We start from the raw sequence: 22,716 nt of genomic DNA on the forward strand, positions 1-22,716 counted from the left end.
ATTGAGGTATGTACCCTCTATCCCTATACTCTGAAGAGTTTTGATCAAGAAAGGATGCTGTACTTTGTCAAATGCTTTTTCTGCATCTGTTGAGAAGATCATATGGTTCTTGTTCTTTCTTTTATTAAGGTATTGTATCACATTGATTTGCGGATGTTGAACCAACCTTGCAGCCCAGGGATAAATCCCATTTGGCCATAGTGAATAATCCTTTTAATGTACTTTTGGATCCTATTGGCTAGTATTTTGGTGAGAATTTTTGCATTCATATTCATCAAGGATATTGGTCTGTAATTCTCCTTTTTGATGGGGTCTTTGTCTGGTTTTGGGGTCAAGGTAATGGTGGCCTCATAAAACGAGTTTGGAAGTTTTCCTTCCATTTCTATTTTTTGCAACAGTTTCAGAAGAATAGGTATTAATTCTTTAAATGTTTGGTAGAATTCCCCTGAGAAGCCATTTGGCCCTACGCTTTTGTTTGTTGGGAGCTTTTTGATGACTGCTTCAATTTTCTTAGTGGTTATGGGTCTGTTCAGGTTTTCTATTTCTTCCTGGTTCAGTTTTGGTAGTTCATACATCTCTAGGAATGCATCCGTTTCTTCCAGGTTATCTAATTTGCTGGCATATAGTTGCTCATAATATGTTCCTATAATTGTTTGTATTTCTTTGGTGTTGGTTGTAATCTCTCCTCTTTCATTCATGATTTTGTTGATTTGGGTCATTTCTCTTTTCTTGTTGATAAGTCTGGCCAGGGGTTTATCAGTCTTGTTAATTCTTTCAGAGAACCAGCTCCTAGTTCGGTTGATCTGTTCTACTGTTCTTTTGGTTTCTATTTCATTGATTTCTGCTCTGATCTTTATTATTTCTCTTCTCCTGCTGGGTTTGGGCTTTATTTGCTGTTCTTTCTCCAGCTCCTTTAAGTGTAGGGTTAGGCTGTGTATTTGAGACCTTTCTTGTTTCTTGAGAAAGGCTTGTATTGCTGTATACTTTCCTCTTAGGACTGCCTTTGCTGCATCCCAAAGATTTTGAAAAGTTGTGTTTTCATTTTCATTGGTTTCCATAAATTTTTTTAATTCTTCTTTAATTTCCTGGTTGACCCATTCATTCTTCAGTAGGATGCTCTTTAGCCTCCATGTATTTGAGTTCTTTCTGACTTTCCTCTTGTGATTGAGTTCTAGTTTCAAAGCATTGTAGTCTGAAAATATGCAGGGAATGATCCCAATCTTTTGGTACTGGTTGAGACCTAGGATGTGATCTATTCTGGAGAATGTTCCATGTGCACTAGAGAAGAATGTGTATTCCGTTGCTTTGGGATGGAATTTTCTGAATGTGTCTGTAAAGTCCATTTGGTCCAGTGTGTCATTTAAAGTGTTTATTTCCTTGTTGGTGTTTTGCTTTAGATGATCTGTCCATTTCAGTGAGGGGGGTGTTAAAGTCCCCCACTATTATTGTATTGTCAATGTGTTTCTTTGCTTTTGTTATTAATTGGCTTATATAATTGGCTGCTCCCATGTTAGGGGCATAGATATTTAGAATTGTTATATCTTCCTGTTGGATAGACCCTTTAAGTAGATTATAGTGTCCTTCTTCATCTCTTACACTTTTTGGTTTAAAATCTAATTTGTCTGATATAAGGACTGCCACCCCAGCTTTCTTCTGGTGTCCATTAGCATGGCAAATGGTTTTCCACCCCCTCACTTTCAATCTGGGGGTATCTTTGGGTCTAAAATGAGTCTCTTGCAGACAGCATATCAGTGGGTCTTGTTTTTTAATCCAGTCTGATAGCCTGCGTCTTTTGATTGGGGCATTTAGCTCATTTACATTCAGGGTAACTATTGAAAGATACGAATTTAATGCCTTTGTATTGCCTGTAAGGTGACTGTTACTGTATATTGTCTTATGTTCCTTTCTGGTCTGTGTTGCTTTTAGGCTCTCCCTTAGCTTAGAGGACCCTTTTCAATATTTCTTGTAGGACTGATGTAGTATTTGCAAATTCCTTTAGTTTTTGTTTGTCCTGGAAGCTTTTCATCTCTCCTATTTTCAGTGACAGCCTAGCTGGATATAGTATTCTTGGCTGCGTATTTTTCTCGTTTAGTGCTCTCAATATATCATGCCAGTCCTTTCTGGCCTGCCAGGTCTCTGTGGATAGGTCTGTTGCCAATCTAATGTTTCTACCATTGTAGGTTACATATGTCTTCTCCCGAGCTGCTTTCAGGATTTTCTCTTTGTCTCTGAGACTTGTAGGTTTTACTGTTAGATGTCGGGGTGTTGACCTCTTTTTACTGAATTTGAGAGGGGTTCTCTGTGCCTCTTGGATTTTGATGCCTGTTTCCTTCCCCAAATTAGGGAAGTTCTCTGCTATAATTTGCTCCATTATACCTTCTGCCCCCCTCTCTCTTTCTTCTTCTTCTTGGATCCCAATTATTCTAATGTTTTGTCATATGGTATTGCTTATTTCTCACATTCTGCCCTTGTGATCCAGTAGTTGTTTATCTCTCTTTTTCTCACCTTCTTTATTTTCCATCATTTGGTCTTCTATATCGCTGATTCTCTCTTCTGACTCATTTATCCTAGCAGTTAGCACCCCCATTTTTGATTGTACCTCATTAATAGCCTTTTTGATTTCGACTTGGTTAGATTTTAGTTCTTTTATTTCTCCAGAAAGGGTTTCTCTAATAACTTCCATGCTTTTTTCAAGTCCAGCTAGTATCTTTAAAATCATCATTCTGAACTCTAGGTCCTACATCGTATTAATGTCCATATTGAGTAGGTCCCTCGCAGTCGGTACCACCTCTTGTTCTTTTTGCTGAGGTGATTTTTTCCATCTTGTCATTTTGTCCAGCGGAGAATGGTGAATGAGAGAACAAAATGCTAACAGGGTAACAATGTCCCCAGAAAATATACTCTAAACCAATCAGAAAAGACCTGAAACCAGGGGAAAAGGAAAAAAGAAAAACTAAAAGATAAAAACAGAGAATATGATCAAATATGATCAGGCTGGTGCATAGATCAGTGCCACACGCTAGATTTGGGTGTATTTTGGTCTGTTAGAAGAAAGTGCCTCCCAGAATTTTAAAGAAAGAAAAACATACATGTACAAAAATAAGGGTTGATACGATGAAGGGATGGAGTATGACTGTAAAGATGAAAATTATAAAAAATTTTATAAAAAGAATTGATAAGTTGTTTGAAAAAAGAAGAGTATTTAAAAAAAAATAGGGAGAGAATGTGATCAGGCAGGAGACTAGAACAAAGCCATACACTAGAGATTTAGGGTATATTTTGATCTGTTAGAAGAAACTGTATTTCAAAATTTTAAAGAGAGAACATATGTATATATATAAATATATATATATATATGCCAAAAATAACGGTAACTACTATGAAGGGATAGAAAATGACTCTCAAAATGAAAAATAAAAATGTCTTTTAAAAAGGAATTGATAAGATGTTGGTTGAAAAAGGGAAAAAGAAAAATTAAAAAAAAAGTTAAAGAAAATTAACTTTGAAAGACTAAAGAATCATGGTAAAAAAAGCCATGAATTCTATGTGCAGTATTCCGCTAGCGCTGGAGTTTTGCCTTTCTCATTGATCGGTAAACTTGGTCTTGGCTGGCTGTTCTTGCTTATCTTCTTGGGGAGGGGCCTGTTGCTGTGGTTCCCAAATGTCTTTGCCGGAGGCGGAATTGCCCTGCCCTTGCCTAATCCGGGCTAAGTAATCTGCTCGGGTTTGCTCTCGGGAGCTTTTATTCCCTGCAAGCTTTCTGTACAGCTTTGGAGGAGGAGAGTGAAAATGGCAGCCTCCCAATCTCCCCCTACCAGGAGCCGAGAACTCGGGCCCCGCCCCGCTCCTCAGTGCGCCCCAAGGGAAAAGCAGTCACTCCCATCTCCCCGGTGTCCAGCCGCACTCCGTGCTCACTCGGCCTGTGGCCGAGCGTTTCTATCTCTTGCAGTCTACTCAGTGTGGAGTCTCCAAACCCAGCAGATCCCTGCGGTGCGCTCCTGTGCCACTCCTCCTGGGGGAGGAAGGGGAGGAAGGGGTGTCTCCCCAGATCTGCCGCTTGTTGGGTCCCTGCTGGAGGATCAGTGGCCCGACTGTGCCGCGGATCATAGTTTATGGCAACCCCAAGCTGAGATACCGTGCCTCGGCTCCATCTCTGCAGCCGGCTTCCCCGATCCGATACCTGGGACCTGTGCTGCACTCAGGCACCCCTGGTCTTTCTTTGACCCCAAGGGTCCTGAGACCACACTGTCCCGCGAGGGTGTCCCCCCCCCCCCCACCTTAGCCACTGGAGCGACGTCCCTCAGCGGAGCCGACTTCTGAAAGTTCGGATTTTGTGCCTCGAGGCTCTATCACTTGCCAGAAGTGTCCAACTACCCCGCTGTCTAGCCTCCCGAATATCAAATATCGCCTGGGATTTTCTCCGCACATCCTACTTTCCAGAAGGTTGTCGCTTTTCTGTTCAGAGTTGTTGCTATTCTTTTCTTGGATCTCCTGTTGAGTTCCTAGGTGCTCAGAATGGTTTGATCCCTATCCAGCTGAATTCTTGAGACAGAGGAAATCCAGGTCTCATACTCCTCCGCCATCTTGCTCTGCCCTATGTACTAGGTTTTATCAAGCTTTTTTACCCCCTCAGTGTTCCTTTCTCCTCAGTAATTTGAAACTTTTATAATCTTTTTGTATTGAGATATAGTTCATATGTGCCATAAAATGACCCATTTTAAAGTGTACATTTCAGGGGGTTTTAGTATATCACTAAGTTGTGCAGCTGTCACCACTAATTCCAGAATATTTTTATCACCCTGGAAAGAAACCCCTTACACATTAGCAGCAACTCCCCATTCTCCTGCTCTCCTACCCCATACTTTAGCCCTGGCAACCATTTGTCTGTTATCTGTCTCTATGGATTTGCCTCTTCTGAACACTTCATATAAATGGATTCGTATAAATATGACATTTTGTGTCTACTTTCTGTCTTTATGGACCTGCCTATTCTGAATATTTCTATAAATGGAATCATACAATACTTGCCATTTGGTATGTGGCTTTTTTCGCCTAGCATAATGATTTCACAATTCGTGAATGTTGTAGTATATATTGGTACTTTATTCCTTTTTGTGACTGAATATTCCATTGTGGTGTTGTATCATGTTTTGTTTAAATCCATTCATCAGTTGGTGGACATTTGGTTTTCTGTTTTTTTGATGTGAATAATCTTTGAATTCACACTGGTACAACTGTTTTGAACACTGGTACAGGTTTTTGTGTACACTTAGGTTTCCAGTTTTTTTAGGTATATACCAAGGAGTGGAATTAAGTCACTGTGATATTAGCACAGGAAAGGAAAAATGACCAATAGAACAGAATGGAGTCTAGCAACAGACCCATTTATGCATAGTAACTTGATACATGATAAATGTAATACTGCAGTGCAGTGGGGAAAGGGGTAGTCTTTTATAATAGATGATGGATCAGTTGAATATTTATATGGGGGAAAATGACAATTGACCCTCAACTCTTACCATAATACAAATATCAATAATAGATAACTTGCAGATCTAAATATGAAAGATAAAACAATAAAGATTTACCAAGAATAATGGCAGATTTCATAAATGGGCCACAAAAGGCAGTAAGCATAAAGCAAATGTTTAATAAATATAATTATATTCAATGACACCAGTAAATAATATGAGTGAAAAGGCAAGTCATAGAGGATTCATACCCAGAATTATGTAAAAAATTTCTACAGATCAAGAAGAAAAAGACAAAAAATCCATGGTCAGAGCTGCAAAAGCCAAATTGTTCTACTAGGCCTATAATGAAAATTAGTAGAACTATGTCTTATTCTTCCAACCTTACATTCATTCTTCACAGAAGTAATCTTTTACATCTTGTAGCTTTTTATTATATTTTATTTGTATTTCTAAGTATATACTGAAGACTCCATGGTTACATTTTCTCTTTGGTACAGCTTTCTGTTTTCTGTGGAGTTTATGGTTGAGGTATGTCTTTCGTTTTTAAGTATTCAGTGGAAGCATTCGATACTTTACAGCAGAGATGTAGAAATCTTTCATTATTTTCAGATAGAAGTTTTTCTTAATTTTTTTCTTGTTTTTTCTTTAGACATCTTCCCTGAAGTTTTGTTGTTCTGTTCTTATTTAGGATAGTTGTTCTGTCCTTCTATTGGATGCCTGTCATCTTGGAATCTGCCTTCTTGACTATCATGGGAATTCTTTTTGTGTCTGTCCTGTGTTTGAGCTCTGCTTCCTGTATGCCATCTCTTTCTCTTTTTTGGTTTATTCCGTTGCTTTGGTGGAACATATTGTCTAGTTATTTCCTGAGGAAAGGTAAATGAATAGTTACATTTTGGGGACCTTGCATATTTTCCTCTTCCCCTTGGTTGTCTGCATATAGAATTCTAGGTTGGAAATCGTTTTATTAGAATTTTGAAGGTATTGTTCCATTGCCTTCTAGCTTCCAAAGTTACTGCTGAACATTCCAATACCATTCTGATTCCTGATCCTTTGTGAGTAACCTGTTTATTCTTCCCTAAAAGCTTTTAGGATCTTCTTTTTAATCCCTGTCATTTAAAATACTTTATTGTAATGGGCCCTGGTGTGGGTCTTCTTGAACCAGTGTACTTGGTCAAAAGTATGCCCTTCACTCCTGAAACCAACATATAGTTAACTTGAATTAAAAAAAAAAAAAAAAGTATGTCCTTCAATGCAGAAACTCATGCTTTCCAGTTCTAGAAAAGTTTTCTTTAATTGTTTTTTTGATAATTTCACCTCCTGGATTTTCTTACTCTTTTTTTCTGGAACTCTCATTATTTGGAGCAGGACCTCTTGAACTGAGTCTCTAGTTTTCTTTTTTTTTTTTTTTTGGTCTCTTTCTGGCAAGGTTTCTTCACCTTTATCTTTAAATCCATACTTTTTTTTTCTTTTTCTTTTTCTTTTAGCTCTTACTTTTTTTTCCAGTTTTTTTTCCCCTTTTTTTGATCGTGGTTCTCTTAAATGTTTCATTTTTGTAGTTTGCTATTATTAGGATATTTAGTAATGGTTTTATTTTTGTTTGAAGTTTTTTTTGTGCTCCCTTGGTTGTCTTTATTTCTTATGGACTTCTTTTAATTTTTTGTTTGTATTTCTTCAGATATGTGGTGATGTTGGGCTTTGTTGATATACATGCATTAGGCACTGAACACTTATTGGAAGCTTTGTATGAGTAGGTAGGGCTTACTGACCAATAGGTTTTGCATAAGGTGACATGGCTGGGTCATTTTTCTGAGAGATTTTCTATTCCTGCTATCTGTAAGTCTTATATCTTGAGATGCTCTGTTTTCCTAGAGAGAAATTATATAGTTTTTTGTCTGTGGAGTATAAGTTTGGGTACTGTCTAGAATTAAGCATGGAAAGGGGGCTAAGGGTCTCTTCAGTTAGTGTGTAGACTTGTTTTTAATACCTTCTGTTTCCTCACTGTGCCTTACGTGCCTCAATCCATAGTTCTGTCTCACATTTCCAGAGATTAAATCTGGCTTGTAATAATTTTGATGACAAGATAGTAGTTAGTCATATCCTTTTTTGTCATTACATATACAATATGTTCTCTTTCTCTGATGGCTTTCAAGATTTTTTTATTTTTCTTTCTTTTTATGTATTTTTCTAAAAGATTTTATTTTTAAGTAATCTCTACAGCTAACATGGGGCTTGAACTCACAACCTTGAGATCAGGAATTGCACAGTCCACCAACTGAGCTGTTCGGGTGCCCCCAAATTTTTTTCTTTTTAAAAATTTTTAATGGATTAGTTTTTTATTGATGTATAATTGCCATGTAACATTATATTAATTTTGTGTGTACAACATAATTCCATATTTTTGTATATATTGCAAAATGATCACCACAGTAAGTCTAGTGAATATGTCACCACACAGTTAAAATTTTTTTCCTGTGATGAGAACTTTTAAGATTTAATCTCTTAGTTTTCATGTATGCAATATAGTATTATTAACTATAGTCACCATACTGTGACTTATTTATGTTATCCCAGCAGTTATTTATGTTATAACTGGAAGTTTGTATCTTTTGACTTCTTTTATCCATTTTACCCACCCCATCCCCCTGTTTCTGGCAACTACTAATCTATTCTCTGTAGCTGTGTGCTTGGGTTTTGTTTTTTTTGTTTGTTTTTAAGATTCCACATATAAGTGAGATCATAAACTTTTGTCTTTCTTTGACTTATTTCATCTAGTATAATGCCATCGGGGTCCATCCATGTTGTTGCAAATGGCAAGATTTCCTTCTTTTTTTATGGCTGATATTCCCTTGTATATATGTATACCACATTTTCTTTATCCAGTCCTCCACTGATGGACACTTACGTTGCTTCCGTGTCTTGGCTATTGTAAATAAATGCTGTAGTGAACATAGGCTGCAGATATCTTTTTGAATTAGTGTTTGATTTTCTTTGGATGAATACCTAGAAGTGGAATTGCTGGGTCATATGGTAATTGTGTTTTTGATATTTTTGAGGAACGTCCATACTGTTTTTTTTTTTAAGTTTATTTAAGTAATCTCTATACCCAGCATGGGGCTCCAGCTCATGCCCCCGAAATCTAGAGCCACATGCTCCACCAACTGAGCCAGCCAGGTACCCTACTCTGTGTTGTTTTCCATAGTGGCTGTACCAGTATACATTCTCGCCAACAGTGGCCAAGGGGTCCCTTTTCTCCACATCCTCGCCAACACCCTATTTTTTATCTTTTAAATAATAGCAATTCTATTAGGTGTGAGGTGTTATTGTATTATACTTAGATATGGTTTTCCTTGTACTTCTGCTTGGAGGAATCATTGAGGTGCTTCAATCTGTAAATTTATGTCTTTTACCAAATATTAGTATTTTCAGGCTATTATTTCTTCAAATATTTTTTCTGCCCATTTTTCTCTCCTGATCTCCAGCATTTTGATAACAGTTTATCTGTGCCTTCTATGTGTTCAAGAGCAATTTTACTGAATATAAAAAACTTCATTTATATTTTCTTGAGTATCTTAAATATATTACTCCATTTTCTTCTGGCATATAGTGTTGCCTTGGAAAAGTTTGATGTTGGCTTTCTGGGTTGGTATTAGGTGTATGTCATGCTTTTTCAGTCAGCAGTTTCAAAAATTTTTCAATTTTCAAGGGCATTTTCTTGTATTATAGTTTTTACTATTTTCTTATGGTAGTGCTCTTTAAAGACTTCTTTTACTCGAGTGTTGAATTTTTATTGCTTCGTTGGTTGTTTCCTTCCCTTTTATCCCTTCATTTGGACAAATGTTCAATGGATATATGTTGTATGTGTTTTTTCTCAAGTTCATTCAGGCTTAGTCTTCATTTCTGAAACTTTTTTTTCCTCCCTATTTCTGATGTTTTCCTGAGTTCTGTTAACCTAAACCTGAGTTTTTTGAAATTTGGTTTATGTTGTTCTTTCATGTCTTGAGTCATTTTTGTAATTTTTTTAGCTCATTTTAAAATGGTAGGTTACAGTTTTCTCCTATTTTGTGGGTATGTGTTCTTGGTGTGGTTTCATTATTAGGATGTTATTCCATATCTTCTTTTTCTTTTTCCTTATAATAACTTCATGGGATTGACCTAATCATATTCTGTTGTTTACATTTTTGTGGTTTTAGAATGTCTTTTCTTACAGAGCTCCTTCTGATACTGTTTTAGGGTACTCTTCAGAAGCGTGGCATTTGCTTTCTGAAATTTCTAGGCTTTGCTTCCTTTCTTCCTTTTGTCTGAATATTCTCTTTCCTTTATCTTCATTGTACCAGTTGTGCTCAATTTTGATCCCACACCGAGTAGTTTATCCTCATTGTGATACCCTTAGTCAGGGTTGTTTTACAAGTTCATCGAGGCTAGATTGCTCCAACTTCTTCAAGAGTTTACCATGGACCTCCTATACTAAATCATTATTTGAAAGGAGAAACCCTTTGAGTTAGAGCTTTTGTACTCAAATTGCTGTTTTCAGTGTCTCTATTCTCAGATCTGACACATACTCTGTTTCCTTTTGCTTCCTCTCATATGACACAGGCCCTGTGGTTATTGGTGATTTGTCTCCACCTGCTATTTGGGGGGAACTCATGGAGATTCCTTGTCAGCCAGTTTTGTTATAAATGTTGTCTGTTGGTTTGGGATTTGTATTCTTATCTCAGGATTTAGGGATGCTCAAAAACGTTGGCGTGGCCTCTGTTGTCCCTGAATCTAATTTACCACTTGTTAACTGCTGTTTATGGTTTGTTTTGTTTCAAGTTTGATAATCTTGCTCTAATTAGATTATACCTTCCTCTAGATAGTGCTTGAATCTTAATCAGTTCGAGTGCTGGTTTATGTTGAAAACAGCCTTTACAGTTGTCCAGCATAGTACTAGACATGTATTTAATGACTCAGAGTTATCAGTTTAGAAGTTAGCCTAAGGGTAATTGTAGGCCAGCTTCCAACCTTTTAATAGTAGGATTAGCACTTACTCTTACCTTTTTTCCCCCTATTCCAGAACTTTTATTTTTTTGTTTGTTTTTTAAATTTAAATTCAATTAATTAACACATAATGCATTATTAGTTTCAGAGGCAGAGATCAATGATTCATCAGTCTTATATAACACCCAGTGCTCATTATATCACGTGCCTGCCTTAATGTCCATCAGTCAGTTACCCCATCCCCCCACTCGCCTCCCCTCCAGCAACCCTTAATTTGTTTCCTAAGATTAAGAGTCTCTTATGGTTTGTTTCCCTCTCTGATTTCGTCTTGTTTTATTTTCCCTCCCTTCCCCTATGATCCTTTGTTTTGTTTCTTAAATTCCATATATGAGTGAGATTGTTTGATAATTGTCTTTCTCTGATGACTTATTTCACTTAGCATATAATATCCTCTAGTTCCATCCATGTCGTTCCAAGTGGCAAGATTTCATTTTTTTTGATGACTGAGTAGTATTCTGTTGTATATGTATATATGTATGTGTGTGTATATACACACACACACACACACATACCTTCTTTATCCGTTCATCTTTTGATGGACATCTGAGCTCTTTTCCATAGTTTGGCTATTGTGGACATTGCTACCCTAAACATTGGGGTGCAGATGCCCCTTTGGATCACTACATTTGTATCTTCGGGGTAAATACCTGATGGTAGCACCTACTCTTAGGTTGCAGGAAAACAGGGATATGAGGTGGCCTGCCTGTACACGAAGGTCATTCACGCATCGTCTTTGATGTGTATGTCATAGCCTGTCATCCTCTGATCTAAACATTACTGGGAGACATTGATTTAGTGTACTGATGGTCCAAAAAGTCTGCAAAATAATGAGCATCATAGAAACATATTGGAAACAGCTGATGTCATCCTACAAAATGATAGCTCATTTCTCTTTGTCACTGTCTAAAAATAATATAAAGGAAATGTAGAAACTCTTGGGTGAAACAATTAAAATGGTAGAGATGGCAAAAGATTTTCTTGAAAGACTAAACCAAAACAAACAAAAAACCAGGGATTGTCCAGTTTGTTAGTATAAAGAGAGGCAGAGGGGTGTGGATGGGATATGATGGAATTTGATAAGATTGTGAAGGGAATTAAGGAGCATAAATAATACTTTTGGTTAAAGAAAGCATCAATTTTTATATATTGGGTTGTAATTTTAGGGATCTTATTATCCTAGTAATAGCCCAGTTCCTTTGCTTCTCAATTTGGTATTCTAAAAAATCAGTTAAAACAACTCAGTTCCTGAAACACAGATCTTTATTGATTTGGTAAAACTTTCCAAGATATTTGAAGTGTTAAGAAGTTGATATTTCTTATTTTTAAAATTTATTTATTTATTTTAGAGCACACACAGAGGGGCAGATGGAAAGGCAGAGAGAATCTCAAGCAGACACTGGGCTGAGCACAGAGCCTGACACAGGGCTTGATCTTACGACCCTGAGATCAGGACCTGAGCCGAAACCAAGAGTTCGTCACTTAACTGACTCTGCCACCCATGCACTCTGATATTTCTTATTTTTACTTCATTTAACTTCCTTGCTTAAAGGAATCATACTTTATTTTCATTTATGAATATAGATTGTTTACCTTGTAGTATGTTTCATTTAAAATTACTCCTAATTTTTACCTTTTTAAAAATTTTTAACAGGCCTCAACAAATAATGAAAGTTCTAATCACAGTTTTGGAAGCTTGGGATCTTTAAGTGACAAAGAATCTGAGGTAAGTAACTTCATTTTTAATATGGTGCTATTAAAGTAAAAGCTGGAATCACCTTTTTGCTTTTAATAGTTTTTCCTCCTCTCCCAATCCCCCCAGCAATCTTTGTGGTAAAGGTTAATGCTAAAGTTTCTGGTAGGAACATTTTGTTCTGCCTTATGAAGCACAGTATTCAGACTGAGGACATGTGGCATTAGAAAGAAAATATAGTTTCTTTGGTGACGTAGTTGAACTTCTACATTAGTGATAATAGATTTTCTTAATGGAAGACAGTTACTAGCCATTCATAATTCTAGTAGGCGAAAGTGGTTTTTGAACTGTTTTTACAGTTTTCTATTGTTTTTTGTTATACTTCCCTCTTAGTTTGGTTCTGAGTAAGGGTTTGTTTACTTCCTGAGATATAGATGATACATTTTTTTCTTTTTGAAATTTGTTGAATTTCATGCTGTTCATTTTCATTTTTCATATTTAAGAATATCTGGAAAATCCTCTCTCCTCCCACCCACTTACCAACCCCACTAAGAACATACATGGAATTTTACAAGTAGGTATTTAGATCCATGGTGCAGTTAACCTTGAGCATGATACACTTGATGGCATCTGTTTGAAGTATGTATACAGGAAGTTCTTTGGGTTTTAGCATTCACTTGATGCTGTAACATCACTTTTTGTGGCTACAACCTTACAGTATTTCCTTTGCTCAGATTATAGACTTATGTTACTTTTCAATGCATGTGTGTGTGTGTGTGTGTGTGTGTGTGTGTGTGTGTGTGTGTGTGTGTGTGTGTTTTCCCTTCAATGTTAACTTATTTCTCTTTGATCCATTTTGGTCTTTTTTCTACTTGGGTTAGTATAGATATATCCCCTTGATAACACCAATAGGTCATTAGCATTCAGTAACTCTTAGCCATTTGGTTTTGGTGTTCAGTGGAAAGAGAATATCAAAGGTGGCATTTTTTTAAGTCCTCTGTTATTGAAAGCATCTAGGAATCTCTCTAGGTAGACAGTTTTGTGCAGTACTGTGCAGGCACCCTGACACTCCAAAGGAGTGTGGCATAGGGTTTTCACTCATCAGGCTTTCCCTTCCACAGAGACAACTGGCAGGCAGCTGAAAGGACTGTGCAAGTGACGGGACTTTATCCGCAGTAGGTTCCCTTGAGGTAAGCGTTAGTAGCCCCTGTAGTACCAGATTATCACAGTTTAGTTTTTTTTTCAAATTAGCATACTTATATTAAGTCCTTAAAAATTGTAGGTTTAGATTTAGTCAAAGTACAGCTTTTTAGAAACTATATCAAGAATGTTTTCACTTTATATCTCCTGGACTTTGGAACATTTCTTGATATTTCCAGATTTTGGTCTATTTAGTAATTTCACATGCCTTTCCTTTCATAGGCTGTTATGTTATGAAGGGCGACAAAATAATTTTAGATATTTCCCTTTTCTCTTCACCAAATCTGATATTTTTGACAGATTTTTTATAGCAAAACATAGTAAAAGATCTGTAACAGGTATTTCTGTGTTTTTTATAGTCTCCCAATATAAACTGTAGATGTAGTATTTAATTTTTTCAGAGGAATCAGTCTATAAGAAAGTACCACTTCCCTTTAAAGAATTCCAAGAATCACTTTTGACTGTATTTTTAGTTAAAAATTTTTTTTAAGACCATACTGTAATTTACAGTGAAGTACAATTCGGTTAAGCTTTGCATATACTTAGCTTAATTTGTATAGAAATTTTGACATTTGAGGCATTTATAGAAAATCTTAAAAATTTGGGGGCTTTTGCTGGTCTGTGTTCAGTATCAGGAATTTTTACAAATTGTTAAGTCAAGTGGCACAGTATTTTGAAAATGACTACAGCTTATACATTTTCTTTAAGATTTGAAGAAGCAATTTTTTTTGTCTTATCATTTAAGAAGCTACTTATCTGGAAAATGATTTTCAGGTTTTATTTCTATACTAGATACTTTAACAAATTTCCTTGGGGTGAAATTTTACACACCTCAAAATATAGGTATTTGTCAATCATTATGTGAAGTTGTTTGGCATAAAATAATTATAGGATGAAGTACTACTTTTTTTCCTGGTGCACCAGTAGTAAAGTTTATGTACTATTGTTCTCTGATGTCATTTTATTCTTTTGGTACTCCGTCCCCTGATCCATTACATTTTCTTAAATAATAGTTTTTGTTTATATGAAAAATAGTACTGAGGGTTGATTTAAAAAAAATAGCTTTTCTCTCCACCTCACTCTTGATTCTTTCAGCTCTTCTTCCTGGTATTTATTTCCACATTTTAATATAAAAATATGCATATCTTGAGCTTTTGTTTCTTCAGTTGGGCATTTTCCTCCCACCCAGTACTCTTTCAGACACCCAGAACTCCTCTGTTTTCTAGCTTTTTACTTTTAAAACTGAAAAGCATCTGATATTCACTGTTAAACTCATTTGAATCTACTTCAACTGAAATTTTTCATTTCAGTTTGTATATGAATTCTTACATGGATTTGCCTTTTATTTCTAAATGTAGAATTGTAGAACAGAAAGGTTTTTCCCTTTGTTAATGAAATTGCCTAGTTGGTAGGAAGGTGTCAGTCTTGTTTTTGCTTCATTTTACATCATTCTAGGTCTGTTCAGTATGTTCCAAAACTTTACTGTGTTTTCAGTAAGCATTTATTACATATGTGTTATTTTCTAGCCTCTGTGCCCAAGCAAAGAGAATTTAAAAAAGTGAATACAGTGCAGTCCCTACCTTCACATGAGATCATTGTCTAGTAGGACAGACAAACTGCTTCATAAACAGTGTAGACTATGGTATAATAGATGTAAGCACAAGGTACTATGGGAGCAAAGAGCAAGAAACCCCTAATTCCATCTTTGCTGGGGAGAAGCGGGGGGAGAAAAGTGAAGTCTTCCTTTAAAGGAGAGAGGATAGTTGAGTTGTTAGAAACGCTGTGAATTCATCCCAGAAGACAAGGGTAAAGTACGAGAAGAAGACAAGCAGAAAGGCTAGGATACGCTTTTGCTTTTGCATGGAAGCATGGCAGGTAGTTCTGTTCAAGACATGAGGCAGTGATTCTCAACCCTTAGTGCACTTTTAGATCACCTGAGAGGCTTAAAAAACATACCAAGCTGCCTGCTGGTTTGAAGACCTCTGGCATAGGTAGGCTATGCAAGAATGGTGAAAGATAGGTAGGAGTCAGGGTTTGAAAGCCCTTGTACTTCGTAATAAGGAATTTGGACTGTTGTCTAGATAATGGAGAGCCATTTAAACAGGAGGAACAGAAGGCAAAGTAGAGATGAATAGGCTCCCCCAGTTTGTAGTGTAGAGGATAAAATTGGAGGGAATGAAAGCTAAGTTGGGAAGATCATTTAGTTAAGGAATATTGTCTCCTTTACAAAACTCCCAACTTCCACAGTTTAATATTAGGAGGAAAAACTTGAAGTGGGCAGGGTTCTAATTAAAGTGTTCTCAAGTTTACCTTTTGGGCTCTGCCTTCTCCTTCAGATTCTCAAACTGGTTATTGGTATTACTCCCCAGGCCCATGCTTCTCAGACTTCAGTGTGCAAGTGATTTACCAACAGTTCCTTTTGTCTATAGATCTGGGATGGGAGTTTGCATTTCTAACAAGCTCTCGGATTCACCTAGATTATAAAAGTAGAATCAGTATGGTTTGATGACTGACTGAAGGTAAAGGAGGAAAGGGAAGAGCCTAGGATTATTTAAAGGTATCTAGCTTTAGGTGAATGTTAGTGCCTTTGACCAAAATAGACAACACAGAAGGAAGAAACATAGGTTTGGCATAGAAGATAATTAAATTCTGGACAACACTGAGTTTGAACATCTGTGAATTGACCAGATGAAGATGGTACTTCAGATAGGCAGTAGGAGTTAATCTGGAGCTCAGGAAAGAGGTCAGGTTAGAGATGAAGACTTAGAGGAGTTTTTGGCACGGGTGACCACTTTGAGTGGTCATAGGATTCCTGGGGATGGGTCTCTTGAGAGTCTTTCAGGGGCTTCCCAGGGTCAAAACAATCTTCATAGTAGTGCTAAGGCATTATTTGCCCCCCCTTTTTTTACAATAATGCTAAGACATATCTGGCTTTTTAACTTTCATTTTCTCTAGAGTTTACAGTGAAAATTTCCAGTCTGTAATGACACATGATGACATCATCACCCTGACTTACGAATTGTGTACTTGCATATTTTGTTTCAAAACTTCTTTAGTTTTAACATCTAGAATAGTAAATATTGATAGTTATAGCCTATGCATATAAAAGCTCTGAGGCATCCTTGACAGTTTTAAGGTTTGTAGAGGAGTCCTGGGACCTAAAAGTTTAAAAACTGCTTCTGTGGGTGAACTCATCTTGATAGTGTGTGTAATGCTGGGAAATGTTAGCAGGCGAGGTAAGTGTGCTAGAGTAAGAGTAGTAGTCTGGTAAGGAGGTAGACAGTAGAAGGAAAAAGAGGAGAAAGAGAGAATAAGGAGTAGAATTAAATGTCACAGAAGTCAATTAAGATAATGACTATAAAAAGTGACTTAAGAATTGTCACTTAGGCTTAGTTTTAGTAGACTGATGGGAGCAAGATACTAGATTGTAGCCCATTAAAGAGAGCTGGGATAGTGAGGAAATAGTGACAGCAAATATTGACTACTCTTGGCAGAATCTTGATGAGGGAGATGGTGTCTAGAGTCTAACAGGCTCAACAAACTATGTATAGGGAAGGGCTTGTAGCAGAGCTGTGACGACAGGACAAGGAATGCTGAAAAGAGAGGAGAAAATAGAACCAAGCTTAATACCTTTTTTTGGGAGGTGGTATGAAATGCCGAGATCCAGAACCTGGGTGGGCAGGGTTCATTGTGGACAGAATTAACTGGGAACATCTTTTCCCCTGATGCACAAACTTCCAGCCTAATAACCTTTCTCATACTCCACAGTGAAATAGAGTTTATCAGCTGAAGCAAAGAATCATGAGTTGGTTGTGGGTGTGAGAATGATAAAAATTTTATGGGAGGAACCAGAAAGGGAGTTTGCAGGGGATGGAGGGAGATGGCCATTCATCTTATTTTAAATGTTTTAGAATGCCTGAAGGAGTTGGAAACAGGATCTATGCGTATTGTCTGCTGGCCAAAAGTCCAGATTATTTTATGAGGATAGAGAAGGAGCCCATATTTCTTGGTTATCAGTGTTTTCCAAGTTTTAAAATCTGCCCGATTCACCTATTTGCAGTTCTTCTTCAAGGACCCATCTCTAACTAAGCAAAGACCTCTACTTTCTCTAAATTCTTTGCATTTGCCGTCTCCGCTTATCCTTACCTCAAGATGCTAAGATAAATTACTTTGTAGCTCATTTGGAATTTATAATGAACAGTTACACCATAACTCTTCTCTCTACCTCTCTTTTTGGATGTCCTAAGATGTATTTTATGTATTCTGTCTTATTTTATTTCTTACTAAGGTTGAAGTATTTGTGACTGAATATAAATGATTGAATTACATCATCTTTAATAGTGTTGGAGAAACACATTTAAGTCTATTTATACCTGTGTCCTTACATACAACATATTACATAATAATGTTGATAAAGCAAACACATGTCAAATTACTTTATTTTTGCCTCAATTTAATCTTCAGTATTCATCTTTTATAATTCTTCTGTGTAACCTGAATCACTGATGTTGAACTTTTTATTTATTTATTTTAAGATTTTATTTACTTGAGAGTGAGAGAGAGACCACAAGCAGGGCAAGCGGCAGAGGGAGAGGGAGAAGCAGACTCCCCGCTGAGCAGGGAGACCAATGTGGGGCTCAATCCCAGGAGCCTGGGATCATGACCTGAGCTGAAGGCAGACGCTTAATTCACTGAGCCACCCAGGCACCCCTGTGTTGAACATTTTAAAAAAGACTACTTCTCTTTCTAGAGCCAGTTTTTTCCCCCCCTTCCTCTTGAGTAATTAATTACCAGTTCTTTAACCCTCTGTCCACTAACATTGAATTACTGTTTATTTTTGGTCCAAGTACATTTGATTTCTGAGATATTTAGGATTAAGGATTTTAATTACAGATATATGGAAGCTAGGATAGTTGTTGGATCTAGACATTTAAACTTAGATCCATTTTCAGAATTGTAATGATTGTAATGAGAGAAAAATATGATATGGTCCCTTGATTGTCTTAATTTACCTCTAATGTTGATTAATGAAGGTCATTTTATGAAAGTTCTGATTAACTTTGTCATTTGAATTAAGTTTCTAGAAGTGGTCTTGAAACCTAAATGAGATTTTTTTTTTCCTCATTCGAGGTGAAGTGTTGGTATTAAAGATTGTTTGAATTATTAATTCTTCATTAATTCTTTTTCTTTTTTAAGAAAAATTTTCAAAGGACCACATTATGTATGGTTTCTTATTTTCATATTTTGGATGAAGTAGAAATTAAGAACACCAGGGAATTAGACCTAAAACTAGGTTGGACCTGACTTTAGGAGTGCATTATTTCCATTTCTAGGACTAGTGGTAATTGTTTAGAGTTCTTTAATAGGTTATTTTTAACCTAAAATCTCCTTTGTTGAAGTAGGTATTTAAAAATTACACATACACATGTATAAATTGATTTAAATGGGTTATCTTCTGATATTAGTAAATTGGCTGAATTAGAGTGGTAAGAGTACTTCCTGTTTTTATCTTGTTTCTACTCATACCCATCTGTACTTTTTATAATTTCTTTTTGCCCTCTTAATAGTGTTTGGCTTAAATGTTTGCTCAGTGAATACTTAGGTATCCTAGATTGATTGGAAATTATGATTCTATTTGAAAATAGAGGTAAAACTGACCTTAAATTTTAGGTTTTAGATAGATTTTTTAAAAAATTCGTTAAAGTTTTACTTGTCTATGTTATAATCCAGAGAAATCTTTTTTTTTTTTAATGTCTTAGTCTGAATACCCAGTAAGAAAGAAGAAAACTTGAAAAATGAGTTTAGTGATGTGTAGTTAAGTATCACTGAAAGTTACATTTTCATGCCTATTCCTTCCCTAGGTGAATTACCTTGTTTTTGACTTTATTATTATTAAATTATTAAACTTAATTCTGTTAATATTAAACTTTATTCTGTTTAAATCTGTTCAGCTCCTCAAGATTGTTAGAAAACTAGTTCATTGCCCTCATCAATTTTAAGAAATACTCTTTGTATCTTGCTGCCTACATTCTTCTCTAAAATGTTTTAGCCTGATAAATGATTTTTGTGGTATTCTACTTGATGGGTTCCTCCATCTTTTCTTATCTTTGTGCTGGTAGTATTTTCTCATTACTTCTTACTCTGTTAGGTAGGCCAAACCAAAAATCTTAGTAAGTATTACTATGTTAATTGTTTTACTAAGACATTGTATATAACAGTATTGCTGTATATAATATATAATGCGTAATAACGGTGTCCTCCTGAAGGAGAGTAATCTGTGTGCATCCAAAACAGTAATAAAGACATTTTCTCCTTAGAGGATTTAAGTTTGTTTTTTTCTCTCCCTTATGAGACTAATAATCATCCTTTTAAATTAAAAGATTTAAAAGTTCCTGTGAAATATCTGGAATTACTTTGTAAAATTTCCTTTTATTTAAAAAGAGAAAACTATATTTATTTAATTCTACCACTATACATTAAAGGACATGCTCTTATAGAAGCTATATTCAACTAAAAGTTAGAGTGTCTGACCCTAACATATGTTATAGGACAGAGTTCACAGCAAAGGAAGTGGGTCTGTCTTGGTTGAATATATATGTCCTTAGTGTCCTGGAAGGAAAAGTGAGCTGGAAACCAAATGTGGGTTTGATACTGGCTCTCTGCTTCTTTTTCTGTAAAGGTGGCGGACTATGTGTCAGAGTCAAATGGGAAGCTTTTTCAAAGGAGAAAGAACTTCCTGCTTGGAAATTCTGATACACTCCGAGTAGATAATCTTTCACTTTATTATAAATCATGAAATCTTGAAATAATGTTCTATAACCCATTTACTTAGCCGGGAAATAAATAGCTGTTAAATGTTTCCCTTTATACAAATGCATTTAGTGTCAGTGGTTGGTTGGTTTTTTAGAACAAGAACGTTCTAAGCTAATTGATGAAAATAAGATTGGAAGATTAAAATGCCAAGTCATTCTAAGATACTTTTAAAGTGGAACCTGGTATAGTGCTTGACCATAGTATATGCTCAGTAAATATTTGTTGGATGAATAAATCTAACATCATTTTAGTTGTAGCATACTATACAGGTAGTTTTTGTGTCAACAACTACAAATGATTCTTACATATTCATCAAAGCAAGGTTCCTTAACCTTAACCTTATTGACATTTGGGGTTAGATAATTCTTGAGGTGTGGTGGGTTGTCTTGTGAATGCAGCGTTTATCAGCATCTCTGCCAAACACATTAGAGATCTGTAGCTCACTCTCTCTCCACCCCAACCTCCCCTCCCCACTTGTGACTCCAGGTATCCAGAGTATCTCCAGGTATTGCCAAATATCCCCTGGTTGAGAACCACCCCATTAATGAAGGAGAGATAATAGTTTGAGCATGCTACCTATGGAGCTAGATTACAGCTCTTTTAAATTTCGCATCTCCTAAGTATGGAAACTGAAGCCTAGAGAGGTTAATTAATTTGCCTACAGATAGTAAGTTAACAGTCAAAATTCTAATTCCAAAGTATCTGTTTTGTTTCAAAGTGATGCTCTCAACTACTGTGTCTACGCTTTTCTCTCTCTGTATAACTGACTAAGGTAATGTGTAACTCATTAGTTAGATAAATGATCCTAGCTAGTCTTTTGAAAAAAAAAAAAAAAAAGTATTCTTTTTTGGAAATATTTAGATTTAAGATGATTTATAGTAACATCAAATTTGCCAATCCAAGATATCCCTGGACTAACAACATTTCACAAATATTTTATCTGATAAATACTGCTTTTAGTCTGGATTTTTAAGGGCAGTCAGCACAAGCTGATATTACTGAGAAATTTGGCTTCGGTATGTTATACTATAGTAGAGTTTTAAAAATATTAGATATATTTTTATGTCAGCAGAGCATAGTATGATTAATTCTCATTTTCTAAAATAACAGAGTAACCATGACAACCATTGGACTTCTTATATCCTAATGAGTTTTCTGCTGTATGCCACAATTTGGGTCTTTAATTTTTAATAGAAGATTATATTAAGAATAATTTTTTTTAAAGATTTACTTATTTGAGAGAGGGAGAGAGTGCCTGAGTGCCCCCATGTGGGTGGGGGGAGGGGCAGAGGGAGGGGGAGAATCTGAAGCAGATTCCCACTGATCTTGGAGCCCAACATGGGGCTCTTATCTCACGATCCATGAGATCATGGGTCTGAGCTGAAATCAGGAGTCAGATGCTTAAACAACTGAGCCACCTAGGTGCCCCAAGAATAATTTCTTAATTTTAGACAATTTCCATTGTGGAATAGACAGGACTTACTACAGTATATATAGATGGCCTATTGCTAATTCATTAACATCATTTTGGAGCTCTTTTTTTTTTTTTAAGATTTATTTATTTATTTGAGAGGGAAGAGAGAGTCTTAAGCAGACTCTGAGCTGAGCATGGAGCCCGGCATGGGGCTCCATGTAGACACTTAACTGACTGCACCACCCAGGTGCCCCAGAGCTCTTTAAAAAGTAAGGATTCCATTGGTCTTTCTCCAGAGATGGTTAATTTTGGAATGGGGACTTCAGCATGAGCTTTAAATAAAAGCTTTGTAAGTGATTATGATGTATAGTGACATTGAGAATCCATGCTAATATTTGAATGATAGGACGATTTCTTTTAAAAAAACAACTCCCTTTTGGGGTGCCTGGGTGGCTCAGTGGTTAAGCGTCTGCCTTCGGTTCACATCATGATCCCAGGGCCTGGGATCAAGCCCTGCATTGGGCTCCCTGCTTAGTGGGAGGACTGTTTCTCCCTCTCCCACTCCTCCTGCTTGTGTTCCCTCTCTCACTGTGTCTCTCTCTCTGTCAAATAAATAAATAAAATCTTTAAACAAACAAAACCTCACTTTTTTGGGGTTATATATGCATTGCTATAGAGAATAACAATGGGATACCACCTTTTTTTTTTTTAAACACATCAAGTAGACAGATATTTAAAGATTGGTGGGCATTCTCACAGTGAAAGTGTAGATTGGTACTGCCTTTGAAAATGCACTTTGGCAATATGTTTAAAATCTTTAGCATGCATATTCTGTGACACAACATTTACTCTTAAAAGTGTCTATCCCAAGGAAATAAATTGTTTAAGGATCTAGGGATTCATGTTCAGGGAAATGTCTATAGAGATATCATACAGGAGTATGTTTTACTCCATCATGAGTGTCACACCGGGAGAAAAGTTGTGAAATCACTGTTCTAAATTTTACTATTGTAAGTACTCTCAAAATGCCAACATTTCCAGAATAAGTTATCTTGAAAATTTGCTTTTTCCTCCCACAGCAGTTGCTC

General features: G+C 36.2%; 1 protein-coding gene across 2 annotated transcripts in view; it reads left to right on the top strand.

The window, feature by feature from the left end:
- Window positions 1–22,716, top strand: part of TLK1 (tousled like kinase 1) — a 152,294-nt gene that overhangs the window by 59,542 nt on the left and 70,036 nt on the right. For both annotated transcript variants that reach the window (XM_028122422.2, XM_028122433.2), the window contains one exon: window positions 12,163–12,234. In XM_028122422.2, the coding sequence (XP_027978223.1) occupies window positions 12,163–12,234 (72 nt within the window). The remainder of the gene's footprint in view (window positions 1–12,162; window positions 12,235–22,716) is intronic.

This window comes from Eumetopias jubatus, unplaced genomic scaffold (genome assembly GCF_037043125.1).
Source record: "Eumetopias jubatus isolate StellerSeaLion01/CBP00866 unplaced genomic scaffold, mEumJub1_p1.0 scaffold_3, whole genome shotgun sequence".
Lineage (NCBI taxonomy): Eukaryota > Metazoa > Chordata > Mammalia > Carnivora > Otariidae > Eumetopias > Eumetopias jubatus.